The 16,522-nt window shown below is 39.3% G+C and overlaps 1 protein-coding gene and 1 long non-coding RNA gene across 4 annotated transcripts in view; one reads left to right on the top strand and one right to left on the bottom strand.

Annotated features, from left to right (window-relative positions):
- LOC139038709 (uncharacterized) overlaps positions 1-16,522 on the top strand; it is a 448,893-nt gene that overhangs the window by 12,378 nt on the left and 419,993 nt on the right. The window lies entirely within an intron of this gene.
- Positions 1-16,522, bottom strand: part of CATSPERB (cation channel sperm associated auxiliary subunit beta) — a 120,183-nt gene that overhangs the window by 86,754 nt on the left and 16,907 nt on the right. For all 3 annotated transcript variants that reach the window (XM_020875990.2, XM_020875992.2, XM_070477946.1), the window contains one exon: positions 8,088-8,183. In XM_020875990.2, coding sequence (XP_020731649.2) covers positions 8,088-8,183 — 96 coding nt within the window. The remainder of the gene's footprint in view (positions 1-8,087; positions 8,184-16,522) is intronic.

Genomic DNA, 16,522 nt, shown 5'->3' with positions numbered 1-16,522 from the left:
TGCAAAGGAATAGAGGAAAACAATAGAATGGGAAAGACTAGAGATCTCTTCAAGAAAATCAGAGATACCAAGGGAACATTTCATGCAAAGATGGGCTCAATAAAGGACAGAAATGGTTTGGACCTAACAGAAGCAGAAGATATTAAGAGGTGGCAAGAATACACAGAAGAACTGTACAAAAAAGATCATCACAACCCAGATAATCACAATGGTGTGATCACTCACACTCACCTAGAGCCAGACATCCTGGAACGTGAAGTCAAGTGGGCCTTAGGAAGCATTACTATGAACAAATCTAGTGGAGGTGATGGAATTCCAGTTGAGTTATTTCAAATCCTAAAAGATGATGCTGTGAAAATGCTGCACTCAATATGCCAGCAAATTTGGAAGACTCAGCAGTGGCCACAGGACTGGAAAAGGTCAGTTTTCATTCCAATCTCAAAGAAAGGCAATGCCAAAGAATGCTCAAACTACCGCACAATTGCACTCATCTCACATGCTAGTAAAGTAATGCACAAAATTCTCCAAGCCAGGCTTCAGCAATACGTGAACCATGAACTTCCAGATGGTCAAGCTGGTTTTAGAAAAGGCAGAGGAACCAGAGATCAAATTGCCAACATCTGCTGGATCATTGAAAAAGCAAGAGAGTTTCAGAAAAACAACTATTTCTGCTTTATTGACTATGCCAAAGCCTTTAAACTGTGGGAAATTCTGAAGGAGATGGGAATACCAGACCGCCTTACCTGCCTCTTGAGAAACCTGTATGCAGGTCAGGAAGCAACAGCTAGACCTGGACATGGAACAACAGACTGATTCCAAATAGGATAAGGAGTATGTCAAGGCTGTATATTGTCACCCTGCTTATTTAACTTATATGCAGAGTACATCATGAGAAATGCTGGGCTGGAGAAAGCACAAGCTGGAATCAACATTGCCGGGAGAAATATCAATAACCTCAGATATGCAGATGACACCCTCTTATGGCAGAAAGTGAAGAAGAACTAAAGAGCCTCTTGATGAAAGTGAAAGAGGAGAGTGAAAAAGTTGGCTTAAAGCTCAACATCCAGAAAACTAAGACCATGGCATCCTGTCCCATCACTTCATGGCAAATAGATGGGGAAACAGTGGAAACAGTGGCTGACTTTATTTTTTTAGGATCCAAGATTACTGCATATGGTGACTGCAGCCCTGAGATTAAAAGATGCTTACTCCTTGAAAGGAAAGTTATGATCAACCTAGACAGCATATTAAAAAGCAGAGACATTACTTTGTCAACAAAGGTCAGTCTAGTCAAGGCTATGGTTTTTCCAGTGGTCATGTATGGATGTGAGAGTTGGACTATAATGAAAGCTGAGTGCTGAAGAATTGATGCTTTTGAACTGTGGTGTTGGAGAAGACTCTTGAGAGTCCCTTGGACTGCAGGGAGATCCAACCAGCCCATCCTAAAGGAGATAAGTCCTGGGTGTTCATTGGAAGGGCTGATGTTGAAGCTGAAGCTCCAATATTTTGGCCACCTGATGTGAAGAGCTGACTCACTTGAAAAGACCCTGATGCTGAAAAAGATTGAGGGCAGGAGGAGAAGGGGATGACAGCGGATGAGATGGTTGGATGGCATCACCGACTCAATGGACATGGGTTTGGGTGGACTCTGGAGTTAGTGATGGACAGGGAGGCCTGGCGTGCTGCAGTTCATGGGGTTGCAAAGAGTTGGACATGACTGAGCGATTGAACTGAATATTCCATTGTATATTAGTACTGTGTCTTCTTTATCCATTTATCTGTTGATTGACATTTAAGTTGTTTCCATGTTTTGGTTATTGTAAATAGTGCTGCTATGAACATAGGAGTGCATATATCTTTTTAAATTATAGTTTTGTCTGGATTCATGCCCAGGAGTGGGATTGCTAATAACTGGTAATTCTATTGTTAGTTTTCTGAGGAACCTCTATACTGTCTTCCACCAACTGTGTAGGAATATTCCACCAACAGTATAGGAAGGTTTCCTTTTCTCCACACCCTCTCCAGCATTTATTATATGTAGACTTAAAGAAATACATTTATTTATTTGGTTGTGCTAGGTCTTAATCTTTGATTTTTGTTGTGGCATGAGGAATCTAGTTTCCTGACCAGGGACCGAACCTGGGCCCCCTGCATTGGGGGCATGGAGTCTTAGCCACTGGACCACCAGGGAAGTCCCTGTTGCCTTTTTAATGATGGTCATTCTGACCAAGGGGGCTTCCCTTGTGGCTCAGATGGTAAGGAATCTGCCTACAATGCAGGAAACCTGAGTTTGATCGCTGGGTCAGGAAGATCTCCTGGAGTCGGGAATGGCTACCCACTCCAGTTTTCTTGCCTGGAGAATGCCATGGACAGAAGAGCCTGGCAGGCTACAGTCCATGTGGTCACAGAGTTGGACATGACTGAGCGATTTGGATTCTCTCTACACCATTCTGACCAATGAGAAGGTACCTTATTGTAGTTTTGACTTGCATTTCTTAAACAATTCATTATTTCTTTCTTTTAAGCGGTTAAAGAAATTATGTAATGGAACTATTCCATTGTTTAAAAAAACGGGTGTATCACCTCATATTTCATCAGTTAAAAATAGGTTGATTCTTATTTTCCAAAGTATGAGGAATGAAGGTTAATTTCCTTGAAGGGGGCCTGGCAAGGTCATACAGCAGAAGAGCATGTGATGTGGGAGATACTGTTCTGAACATCTTTGGGAAATACAATTGGCCACAGGATCTATCCCTAGAAATGGAATTACTGGATCACAGGATTTGCACATTTATAACTTAGAGAATAACTTCTGCTTTGAGAGGCCCCACATTTCCTTTCTGTTTACTTTCCCAGTCCCATAGAGACAGCAGGAGATATATATAAATGAGAATAAATCTGGAACAGCAACAGAGAATGGGGAAGTTGTCATCAGTGGCCAAGACACTTAGAGGGATTTCTGGAAGATACCAAGGAGTCAGGGAAAGACTAACAGCAAAAACCAGTCAGAGGCAAGACATTTCCGGCCCTTCAACCCAGCAATCTATTTGTAGATATACAAAGGGTTGGAGCTGGACAAAGTCAAAGTTTAAAGCATGAGAAATAGGAGAATTTATTTTTCTGAAAAAAAGAGAAAAGAGAATATAAAAAGTAAGCCAGTACAGTTTGACAGAGTACTGCTGTCTGAATTTCAAAAATAGTCAAAGGACTTTTAAGAACAGAGATACAGTCACTGCATAGCTGTTTACATTTCTGCAACATGAATCTCCTCATCAAATTTTCAATAAAGTCTGCTATAAAACAAAAAACTTAGTATATACTTAGTATATACTTCAGTTTGGGCAAAGTAAGAAAAGGAACTAAGTTTCCATCTAGGCTGACATAGTGTAGCAAGAAGCAAAAGAGACACAATTTATAACCAAATTAATTCATTCTGAAATTCCAAGAAATCTGGGGCAAGACAGCTGACTTTCCAGGTTGTAGCATGTGTGTACAGACAATGACCATATCTCAGAGGGCAGGGAGATTTGAACTTGCATCCGGAACATGACTCCATTGACTTTAAAATGCCTCTTTACTGATGTGCTGTATTTTAAGTGTTTTAGGAATGAAGGAGTGATTAAAAGTCTTGACTGGTGAGAAGCTATAAAGGAGAGAGAAAAGTGACTGATGTGAAGGTGACTGGTGATTGGGATTAACAGCAATTTTAGTGAAGTGGTCTGAGCTGTGAATCAAAGATTAGGAAATAAAGATAATACTTTTCAACATCTCTTTTGAATTTAGTAATGAATAAAGATTCCCAGCTGTAACTCTAACCTTAATACTTATTGCCACTTCCCAGTGTTTTCTCCCCACATCTTCAGCATCTCAGTAAATGATACTGTCATCTACTTGATTGCTCAAATAAGAAATCTAGGACTCATCCTTAATATCTGTTTCCTTCATCTCCATTCCACCTGGAGGTCATATCAGCTCTACTTTCAAACTGGATCCTGAACACTGTGACTTCTGACTGTCTCCACTGCTCATCCCAAGTACTCCAGACCATCTCCTGTGTGGAAAGTGGCAACAGCTGCCCACCAATTTCCTTCATTCCATTCTTGCCATCTGCCCTCAAGAGTCAGTTCTCTACGTGGCAGCCAAAGTGATACTTTCAAAAAGAGTAAATCAGTACCACTCTCCTGCTTAAAACACTTCAGTGGCTTTTCATTATGATAAGAATAAAATCCACACTTTACTGTGACCCCTGCCCATCTGTCTAAGCTCATTACACACCACTCTGTCATCTACTGTGCTCCCACAACACTGGCTTCCTCTCAGTTCCTCAAACAGATGAATCTCCTTTCAGTAACTGGAAACTTTAAGAACTTTTAATTTTCCACAGGGGCTGCACCAATTTACATTCCCACCGACAGGGCACAAGAGTACTTTTCTCCACATCCTCACCAACACTTGCTATTTGTTGACTTTTTGATAACAGTCGTTCTGACAGGTGAGGTAGTAGCTCATTGTGCTTTTGATTTGCATTCCCCGATGATAAGTGATGCTGAGCATCTTTTCAAGTGTGTGTCAGCCATCTGCCTGTCTTCAATGGAAAAATGTCTGTTTAGTTTTTCTGCCCATTTTAAAAATGAGATTGTTTTTATATGGGTTCTTTGTATATTTTGGATGTTAGCCTCTTATCTGATATACTGTTTGCATATATCCTCTCCCACTCAGTAGGTGGCCTTTTCGTTTTGTTGATAATTTCCTTAACCCTGCAAAAGCCTTTAAGTTTGATGAAGTCCCATTTGTTGTTTGTTTCCTTTGTGTGAAGAGAAAGATCAAAATAAATATTTTGTAAGCTGATACCCAAGAGTGTACTGCCTCCATTTTCCTCTAGGAGTTTTATAGTTCAAGTTCTCACATTTAAGTCTTTAGTCCATTTTTGAATTACTTTTGAAAATGGTGTGAGAAAGTAGTCCAGTTTGATTCTTCTGCCTGTAGCTTTCCAGTTTTCCCAAAACTAATTACTGAAGAAGTTTTCTTTCCCTGCACTGCACTTCTTGCCTCCTTTGTCATAGATTCACTAACCATAGAAGTGTGGGTTCATTTTTGGGCTCTCTTCCATTCCACTGATCTATGTGTCTGATTTTTGTGCCAGTACCAGAGTTTTAGTTACTATAGCTTTGTAGTACAATTTAAAATCAAGGAGCGCTATACCTTTAACTTTGCTCTTCTTTCTCAGGATTGTTTTGGCTATTTAGGGTCTTCTGTGTTTCCCTACAAATTTCTAAATGATTTGTTCTAGTTCTGTGAAGAATGCCATTGGTATTTTGACAGTGATTGCATTGAATCTGTAAATTGCTTTGGGTGGTATGGTCATTTTAGCAATATTAATTCTCGTGTTTTTTTTTAATCCATTCAGCCACTTGTCTTTTGATTGGAGTATTTAGTCCATTTAGAGTGAAATTATTGACAGGTATGTATTTATTACCACTTTGCTCATACATGATTATTTAAAGTTGATAATCTCTCAAGTTTGATGATAGCTTAAGTAGGTCTGGCAGGTTCTTTCCGGGTTACTGCCCCTGCACTGGGACTGGGAGCATGTGAGTTTGGTGTGTGTCCTTTAAGAGCAGAGTCTCTGTTTCCCAGTCCTCTGGCTCTCCCACACACGAGCTGCACTGGGCTTCAAAGCCAGGTGTTCTGGGAGCTTGTCTTCTCTGTACATCGGTCTCGGGGGCCCAGTGTGGGGTTTGGACCCCTTGCTCCTTAGGGAAGGCCTCTGCAATTGTGATTATCCTCCCATTTGTGGGTTGCCTACATTTTGGCTCTACAGTGTCTCTACCCCCGCTTCTGTTCATCTTGTTGTGGTTCCTTCTTTAAATGTTTACTTGTGGGAAATCTTTTCTGCTAGTCTTCTGTTCATTCCATAGATAGTTACTCTGTAAATAGTTGTAATTTTGGTGTGCCTATGGTAGGAGGTGAGCTCAGGGTCTTCCTGCTTCATCTTGGCCCCAAATCATCATTACTTTTCTTAAAGCTACCCAGGTAACTCTTTCCATAAGATAAAATATTTATTTATTTTTACTCTGGGCTTCCCTGGTGGCTCAGAGGGTAAAGAATCTGCCTACAATGCAGGACACCTGGGTTCAATCCCTGGGTCAAGAAGATCCCCTGGAGTAGGAAATAGCAACCCACTCCAGTATTCTTGCCTGGAGAATTCCATGGACAGAGGAGCCTGGTGGGCTATAGTCCACAGGGTCACAAAGAGTCAGACACAATTGAGCAACTAAGACTTTCACTGTCACTATGCATTCTACATAGCACTGTATCAAAGTGGGAGCAAAAGAATAAACATGAAAAGGGAAGGTGAGGAAAATGAGGATAAATACAAAATCCAGGACTGAGGTTTTTTCCTATATACAATAGAGTCACCAAGAGTCAGACACGACTTAGTGACTGAACAACAATAGCACTATCAGTCAGTCCAGTCACTCAGTCGTGTCAGACTCTCTGAGACCCCATGAATTGAAGCATGCCAGGCCTCCCTGTCCATCACTAACTCCCGGAGCCTACTCAGACTCATGTCCATTGAGTCTGTGATGCCATCCAACCATCTCATCTTCTGTCATTCCCTTCTCCTCCTACCTTCAATCTTTCCCAGCATCAGGGTCTTTTCCAATGAGTCAGTTCTTTGCATCAGGTGGCCAAAGTATTGGAGTTTCAGCTTCAGCTTCAGTCCTTCCAATAATATTCAAGACTGATTTCCTTTAGGATGGACTGGTTGGATCTCCTTGCAGTCCAAGGGACTCTCAAGAGTCTTCTCCAACACCACAGTTCAAAAGCATCAATTCTTCGGCACTCAGCTTTCTTTATAGTCCGACTCTCACATCCATACATGACTACTGGAAAAACCATAGCTTTGACTAGATGGACCTTTGTTAGCAAAGTAGTGTCTCTGCTTTTTAATATGCTGTCTAGGCTTGTCATTGCTTTTCTTCCAAGGAGCAAGCATCTTTTAATTTCATGGCTGCAGTAACCATTTACAGTGATTTTGGAGCCCCAAAAAATAAAGTCAGCCACTCTGTTTCCACTGTTTCCCCATCTATTTGCCATGAAGTGATGGGACAGGATGCCATGGTCTTAGTTTTCTGAATGTTGAGCTTTAAACCAACTTTTTCACTCTCCTCTTTCACTTTCATCAAGAGGCTCTTTAGTTCTTCTTCACCTTCTGCCATAAGGGTGGTGTCATCTGTATATCTGAGGTTATGGATATTTCTCCTGGAAATCTTGATTCTAGTTTGTGATTCATCCAATCTGGCATTTCTCATGATGCACTCTGCATTTAAGTTAAATAAGCAGGGTGACAATATACAGCCTTGACACACTCTTTTCCCAATTTGGAACCACTCTGTTGTTCCATGTCTGGTTCTAACTGTTGCTTCTTGACCTGCATACAGATTTTTCAGGAGGCAGGTAAGGTGGTCTGGTATTCCTATCTCTTGAAGAATTTTCCACAGTTTGTCAAAATCTACACAGTCAAAGGCTTTAGCAGAGTCAATGAAGCAGAAGTAGATGTTTTTTTCTGGAATTCTCTAGCTTTTTCTATGATCCAATATATGTTGGCAATTTGATCTCTGGTTCCTCTGCCTTTTCTAAATCCAGTTTGTACATCTGGAACTTCTCAGTTCACATACTGTTGAAGCCTAGCTTGAAGGATTTTGAGCATTACTTTGCTAGCATGTGAAATGAATACAATTGTGTGGTAGTTTGAACATTATTTGGCATTGCCCTTCTTTGGGATTGGCTTCCCTGGTAGCTCAGATGGTAAAGAATCTGCCTGCAATGCATGAGACCCCAGTTTGATTCCTGGGTTGGGAAGATCCCCTGGAGGTGGGCATGGCAACCACACTTTGCAGAACTTTATTAAAAATTACCCATGTATATTGAAATCTTTGCCTCATCAGATTGTGAGCCCTTGGAGTCATGATTATCTCTTAACTATCTCTAGCACTTAGCACAGAGTATAGCATATTATAGTTTACAAAATTTGTTGAAAGAATAATAAAACTTTTGCTTTACTTTTACCTACTGGCATTTACCTCTAACAGTATCCAGTAGTGTTCCTTCAGTGGTATAAATATTTAATCCATATTGTAAAGTGATTCTTACTAACCATTCTTCTACAGTTGCAATATCTGAAAACAAAAGGCAAGCAATTAGTTTTTTTGTACATCATGTTGGTGACATTTAAGACTATTCGAACCTGGATCTCCTGCATTACAGGCAGATTCTTTACCATCTGAGCCACCAGGGAAGACCCATATGAACATTACTAACAACAATTACCTTTTATTTCCCTATCATTTTGATTGCACTTATATATGTTTTACTATAAACATTTTGATGATAAAATAAGGACAGAATATGAAGTGATCTTATCAACAGAGTAATGAACCCAGAGAAAAATAGTTTAGATTATAATTTTTCTTGAGAGCTGTTGTAACTTGGTAAGAAGCAAATTGCAATACAAGTGAAGTTGTGTAATACTTTTTGAAAGCGAACCGTGGTTAATTAAAATATTTAGCATATCAGAAGTTCCCTGGTTGTCCAGTGGATAGGACTCTTTCACTGCTGAGGGCACCAGTTGAGTTCAATCTCTGGTTGGGCAAAAAAAAAGCTAATAAAATTGAAAGGAGAAATAAATCCACACAACTGTAGCTGGTTCCTTCAACACTCCTCTTTAAGTAACTGACAAAATCAGTGAGAATATAGAAAAGCTGAATAACACTATCAACCAACTGATCCAATCAACTTTAATAGAACTCTCCAGCAAAGTACTTTTTTTTCCAAGTGCACAAGGAAGATTCACCAAATGATCATACAAAATATATTCACAGAGTATGATAGAGTCAATCTAGAAGAATCAGTAACAGAAAGATATTTGGAACATTCCCAGATATATGGACATTGTACAACAGATTTCTAAATAACACATGTCAAAGGGAAAGTGACATGGGGAATTAGAAAATATTTTGAAAGAAAATGAAAACACGACATATAAAAATTTATGAGATGCAGATAAAGCAGTACTGAAGAGAAATATATAGTAGTAAAATATTTATATTAAAAAAGAAAGATCTCAAATCAGTTATCTGAAGCAGTAGTAACAGCCTTATAAAGTGTCAAAGAGTAAATATTTAGGTCTTTGTGGGCCATATGGTCTCTGTCTCAACACTTCAACTCTGCCATGGTAGCGCACAAGCAGCTATAGAAAACATAAATAAATGAGCATGGCTGTTTTCCAATAAAGCTAATTTACAAAGCAGGCAGCAGACCAGATGTGGCCTGGAAACTAGTTTATCAACCCCTGATGTAAAGATTCCCAACTTAAGAAACTATGGAAAAAAACAACAAATAAAACCTAAAGGAAGTAGAAGGATGATATAGAGAGTAAAATCAATGAAATGAAGAATAGAAAAACAATAGCCATAATCAATGAAGTCTAAAGATGCTTCTTTGAAAGGATCAATAAAATTGATGAATTTATACCAGACTAATCAAGAAGGAAAAAAAGATGCAAATTACTCATATTAGAGATGAAATATGGCACATCACTACAGACTCTTCATGGTTAATTAGAGAACATCATAAAAACTTTTATGTTATAAATTCAACAACTTAGATGAAATGAACAACTTTCTTAAAAGATACAAACTGCTGAAACTCACTTCAGAATACATAGAAACTTTGAGTAGTTCCATATCTATTAAGGAATTGAATTTGTAGTTAGAATCTTCACACAAAGAAAACTCCACACCCAGAAATCTCCACTGGTGGTGAATCCCAAACATTTAATGGGCTTCCATGGTAGCTCAGATGGTAAAGAATCTGCTGGCAATGGGAGAGACCTGGGTTCAATCTCTGGACTGGGAAGATCCCCCGGAGAAGGGAACAGCAACCAACTCCAGTATTCCTGCCTGGAGAATTCCACAGACAGAGGAGCCTGGCAGGCTACAGTCCATGGGGTCACAAAGAGTCAGACACAACTGAGTGACTTCCACTTTCATATAAAAATTCCTACATAATATAGGGGGGAAGTCTTCTCAACTCATATTTATTTATATATTTCCCTTTTTAGAAAGCCTGCAAATCTACTTTCTGACCAGATACTTACCAGTCAGGATTTAAAAAATCACAACAAGCAAATCAAACACCTGTGAGATTCTGGGCAGCGCCCTCCTGTGTTTCATTTTGGCAATTAAACCAGAACTCCCTTTCAAAGAAGCTTCTGTGCAAAACACTATACTGTATTTTCTAGAATGAGACTCATTGTTTTTTCATTTGAACTCACCCACTTGAAAAGAAGACCCCAAAACCAAGAACTCAGTCCCAATATCACCACATAAATCATTTTCATTCTAGCAACTGTACAATTAATGACCCCCCAAACTCCTTTATTTAACAGAATGTTTCAAGGCAGGGTAAAATTTCTCCTAACACCCTTGCCAGCATCTGCCAAATGTCTTCTGTAGGAATCAGTAATATTTTACCCTTAAAGTCCTGGAGACGACCCCACCCGGTAAGCAGAGCCAAATCCTACCAGGGAGTAATATGGACAAAGAGTTCCTTGCTGGTCCCAGAACTGCTATCAAGCCCAGAAACAATAAAATTACTCCTTACTCATAAACACTGTCCAACAAAGAGGCTACCATAAAACTTAGAAGCCCATCTTTCTGCAGGTTTCTGGATAAAAATGTTTCTTTCTTTCTTTTTTTTTTACCTCTGTACTTCAGACCGAAAGATAATTATTAAAAAGAAAATCAAGAAATGGAAACAAGTTTCTAGTAAAAGCTTCCTAGAAGACAGATTCAACTATGATAAAAACGATCTAGATAAGTTCTTTTGTCTAGAGGACTGCAATGTTACCAGTCTCTTACACAAGCCCTCCTGAAACTCCTTAGTAGACAACATTTCAATTCAGAAATCCAAGTGAAAATACCTTTGAAACGAAAGAAGTATGTGGCTGGGAAACCATGTGCACCTTGGCGAGTTTTCCTACTCACCAAGAGCTTGGGTTTTCCGGTAAGGTCACCAGCTTTCTGGTGAAAAACATTCTTGAAGTCATCGGGAACAGAGGATTGGAGATTTGGTGTCTGAGCCCATGTGTTCTGGCTTCCATATCTGGGGTTCAAGAGCCAACAGGATCCTGTCGGACTTATGCAAGTTTCCCCAAGGCGATGAAGATTCTAAAGTTCCTAAAGCTCAGTAAGAACTCAAGGCTGGTATCACCTGCGCTGGGTTTCCTTGACTTCTCCCAAAGTCCTGTGCACCCTTGGTTTTCAACTTAAGGCTGAGCACCGCCCCCAGTGTTCATCAGCCCCAGCATCCTAAACAGCTGAGCAACTCATGTGAAAAAGCATTACCAGATACCAAAACAAAATAAAAATATTACAAGAAAATAAAACTCCAGACTGATAATTCCAAGAACCCACCAGTCAAATGAGTCCAGTAACACACAAAAAGGATAATGCATCATAACTAAGAGTTGTTTATCTTAGTATTTCAAGGCTGGTACAGAATTCAACATAAGTCAATGGAATCCTTCATATCAAGAGATGAAAGAAAAAAATCCTTATAATCACCTCCAAAGATGCAGAAAGAGCATTTAACAAAATTCAACACCAATTCATGAACTCAGCAAATTAGGAATAGAAGGGAACTTCCTTAGCCTAATAAAGGGCATCTACAAAATACCTACAGATAACAACATCTTAACCTAATGAGGAAAGGTTAATATTCTCTCCCAAAGTTGGAAACAAGGCAGGGATATCCTCTCTCACCATTCCTACTTAACATTGTACTGGAGTTCCCATCAGTACAATGAGGCAAAAATAAAGAAGTACATAAGAAAATAAATATGTAAATAAATAAAATGAATACATATTAGAATGGAAGAAATGAAGTTACCTCTATTTCTAGATGGATGATTATCCATGTAGAAAATCCCAAAGAGTATAAAAGGCTGTGCATGTGTGCTAAGTCACTTCAGTTGTGTCTCATTTTTGCAACACTATGGACCATCAGGATCTTCTGTCCATGGGATTCTCCAGGCAAGAATACTGGAGTGGGTTCCCGTGCCCTCCTCCAGGAGATCTTCCCAATTCAGGGATTGAACCAGTGTCTCTTGTCTCCTGCATTGGCAGGTGGGCTCTTTACCACTAGCACCACCTGGGAAGCCCCATACAAAAGGCTACTTGAATTAATAAGTAAATTTAGCAAAGTTGCAAAATATAAGGTCACATTACAAAAATCATTTGTATATTTATATATTATCAATCAGTTCAATTGCTCAGTCGTGGCCAACTCTTTGTGACCCCATGGACTGCAGCATGACAGGCTTCCCTGTCCATCACCAACTCCCAGAGTTTACTCAAACTCATGTCCATTGAGTTGGTAATGCCACCCAACCATCTCATCCTCTGTCATCCCCTTCTCCTCTAGTCTTCAATCTTTCCCAGTATCAGGGTCTTTTCAATGAGTAAGTTCTTCAAATCAGGTGGCCACAGTATTGGAGTTTCAGCTTCAGCATCAGTCCTTCCAGTGAATATTCACGACTGATTTCCTTTAGGATGGACTGGTTGGATCTCCTTGCAATCCAAGGGACTCTCAAGGTCTTCTCCAGCACCACAGTTCAAAAGCATCAATTCTTCGGCACTCAGCTTTCTTTATAGTCCAACTCTCACATCCATACATGACTACTGGAAAAACCATAGCTGTGACTAGATGGACATTTGTTGGCAAAGTAATGTCTCTGCTTTTTAATATGCTGTCTAGGTTGGTTATAACTTTTCTTCCAAGGAACAAGTGGCTTTTAATTTCATGGCTGCAGTAACAATCTGCAGTGATTTTGGAGCCCCCCCAGAAAATAGTCAGTCACTGTTTCCATTGTTTCCCCATCTATTTGCCATGAAGTGATGGGACTGGATGCCATGATCTTAGTTTTCTGAATGTTGAGTTTTAAGCCAACTTTTTCACTCTCTTCTTTCACTATTTTTTTTTCCATTTATTTTTATTAGTTGGAGGCTAATTACTTTACATCATTACAGTAGTTTTTGTTATACATTGAAATGAATTAGCCATGGATTTACATGTATTCCCCATCCCAGTCCCCCCTCCCACCTCCCTCTCCACCCGATCCCTCTGGGTCTTCCCAGTGCACCATGCCCGAGCACTTGTCTCATGCACCCAACCTGGGCTGGTGATCTGTTTCACCCTAGATAATATACATGTTTCAATGCTGTTCTCTTGAAACATCCCACCCTCACCTTCTCCCAGAGTCCACAAGTCTGTTCTATATATCTGAGTCTCTTTTTCTGTTTTGCATATAGGGTTATCGTTACCATCTTTCTAAAGTCCATATATATGTGTTAGTATACTGTAATGGTCTTTATCTTTCTGGCTTACTTCGCTCTGTATAATGGGCTCCAGTTTCACCCATCTCATTAGAACTGATTCAAATGAATTCTTTTTAATGGCTGAGTAATATTCCATGGTGTATATGTACCACAGCTTCCTCATCCATTCGTCTGCTGATGGGCATCTGCTTCCATGTCCTGGCTATTAAGAGGCTCTTTAGTTTTTCACTTTCTACCATAAGGGTGGTGTCATCTGCATATCTGAGGTTATTGATATTTCTCCCAGCAATCTTGATTCCAGCTTGTGCTTCAGCCAGCCCAGTGTTTCTCATGATGTACTCTGCATAGAAGTTAAATAAGCAGGGTGACAATATACAGCCTTGACTGGTTCCTTGATTTGGAACCAGTGTGTTGTTCCATGTCCAGTTCTAACTGTTGCTCCCTGACCTGCATACAGATTTCTCAAGAGGCAGGTCAGGTGGTCTGGTATTCCCATCTCCTTAAGAATTTGCCACAGTTTGTTGTGATACACATAATCAAAGGATTTGGCATAGTCAATAAAGCAGAAATAGACGTTTATCTGGAACTCTCTTGCTTTTTCAACTATCCAACGAATAACAATTGAATATTAAGATATTAAAAATAACCATTTGAAGTAATACCAAACCCATGAAATACTTAGATACTTATATATAAATTTTTAAAAAGTATACGCGCTAGTTCTATACTGAAAACCACAAAACCCTGATGAAATAAATCAGTGGAGATATAAATAAATGGAGAGATATACTGAGTCCATGGATTGGAAGGTTGAATATTGTTAAGATGTCAATTCTCCCTAACAAATCTATAAATTCAATGCAATTCTGATTAAAAAATTTTTTTTGCAGAATTGTTTGCAGAACTAAACAAGTTGATGGTAAAATTTACAATGGAGAGATAAAAGAACTAAAAGAACAAAAGGAAAAGATTGAAAAACATTGAAGGTATAATATTACTCACTGTAAGCTTATTATTAGTTCCCTGGTAGCTCAGACAGTAAAGCGTCTGCCTACAATGTGGGTAGACTCGGGTTCGATCCCTGGGTCAGGAAGATCCTCTGGAGAAGGAAATGGCAACCCACTCCAGTAATCTTGACTGGAAAATCCCATGGACAGAGGATCATAGTAGGCTACAGTCCATGGGGTCACAAAGAGTCGGACATGACTGAGCAACTTCACTTTCACTTTCATAAGCTTATTATTTACGAAGCTAAAGTAATTAAGTGTGGTATTGGTAAAGGATAGAGAGTTCAGAAATAGCAAATCAATGGAAACAAAATAGCTTTTATGACAAGGGTATAGGAGTTAATGGATATCCATATTTCCCCCATTTTTATCTCAGTCCATATAATGTGCAAAAATTAACTTAAATTCAGTCATAGGCCTAAATACAAAACCTAGAACCATAAACTTCTAGGAGAGCTTTTATGTGGGGCAGGCAAAGATTTCTTAGCTATGATGCCAAAAGTAAAATCCATAGGAAAAAAAAACTGATAAGTTAGACTTCATCAAAATTAAATCTCTGATCTACAAAGAACATTCTTAAGAGATTAAAAATACAAGCCTGAGAGAAAATATTTGTAAACTGTATATCTGATAAAAGAGTTATATCAGAACATACAAAGAACTTGAAAAAATTTGAATAGTTAACTCACCAAATGGCAAATAAGCCCCCCAAAATATGTTCAATTCATCAGTTATTTGGCACATGAAAATTAAATACATAATTGAATATCACTATACACCTATTAGAATGGCTAAAGCAAAATACATATGCATTGATATGTATTTAAAAAATATATAAATATATATACATACTATATCAATATACACATATGTATGGGTTTTCCTGGTGACTCAGTGGTAAAGAATCTGCCGGCAATGCAGGAGATGCAGAAACTCGAGTTAGATCCCTGGGTGGGGAAGATCCCCTGGAGGAGAGCATGGCAACCCACTCAGTATTCTTGCAGGAAAATCCCATGGAGAGGAGCCTGGTAGACTAGAGTCTACAGTGTTGCAAAGAGTCAGACACAACTGAAGTGACTGAGCGTGCATGCACATATATGAATGCTGCTACTGCTAAGTTACTTCAGTCATGTCTGACTCTGTGTGACCCCATTGACGGCAGCCCATTGGGCTCCCATGTCCCTGGGATTCTCCAGGCAAGAGCACTGGAATGGGTTGCCATTTCCTTCTCCAATGCATGAAAGTGAAAAGTGAAAGTGAAGTCGCTCACTTGTGTCTGACTCTTAGCGACCCCGTGGACCGCAGCCTATCAGGCTCCTCCGTCCATGGGATTTTCCAGGCAAGAGTACTGGAGTGGGGTGCCATTGCCTTCTCCGACACATATTTATACATGTGTTCAAATACACTTATATATACTAAGTCCTGGCATGGATCCGATAACCAGATGGTGAAAGTAAAAAATAATATAACTACTTTTCAAAATAGTTTGATAATTTCCTATAAAGTTAAACTTATCATATAACACAGTAATCCTACTATCTGGTAATAGCCAAATGCAACAAAAATTTGTATTCACACAAGAATCTATATGAGAATGCCTATAGTAGCTTTATTCATAATTGCCAAAAACTGAAAAAATTCCAAATGCCCTGCAAAAAAATAAACTAAGGTACATCTATACAGTGGAATAATAGCCAGTAAAAAAATGAAAGAAACTATAACAGATAAATCTCAAATGAATTATGCTAAGTGAAAGTAGCCAGGCTCAAAAGGCTACATATTCAATGATTCCATATATGCTCTGGAATAAACAAAACGATAGGAACAGAGAACAGATCTGTGCTTCCCAGGGCCCAGGAGACAAGAGTTGACTACTGGTGGGATAATCTTATTGGATGATGGAATAGTTCTAAATCTTGATTTGTGATTACCCAATTGTGAAAATTTATAGAGCTGGAAAATCCCACGGATGGAGGAGCCTGGTGGGCTGTAGTCCATTGGGTCTCTAAGAGTCAGACAAGACTGAGCGACTTCATGTTCACTTTTCACTTTCATGCATTGGAGAAGGAAATGGCAACCCACTCCAGTGTTCTTGCCTGGAGAATCCCAGGG

Source organism: Odocoileus virginianus, chromosome 16, assembly GCF_023699985.2.
Source record: "Odocoileus virginianus isolate 20LAN1187 ecotype Illinois chromosome 16, Ovbor_1.2, whole genome shotgun sequence".
NCBI lineage: Eukaryota > Metazoa > Chordata > Mammalia > Artiodactyla > Cervidae > Odocoileus > Odocoileus virginianus.
Note: the sequence above shows the minus strand (reverse complement) of the source record. Positions and strands in the feature narration are given on the sequence as shown.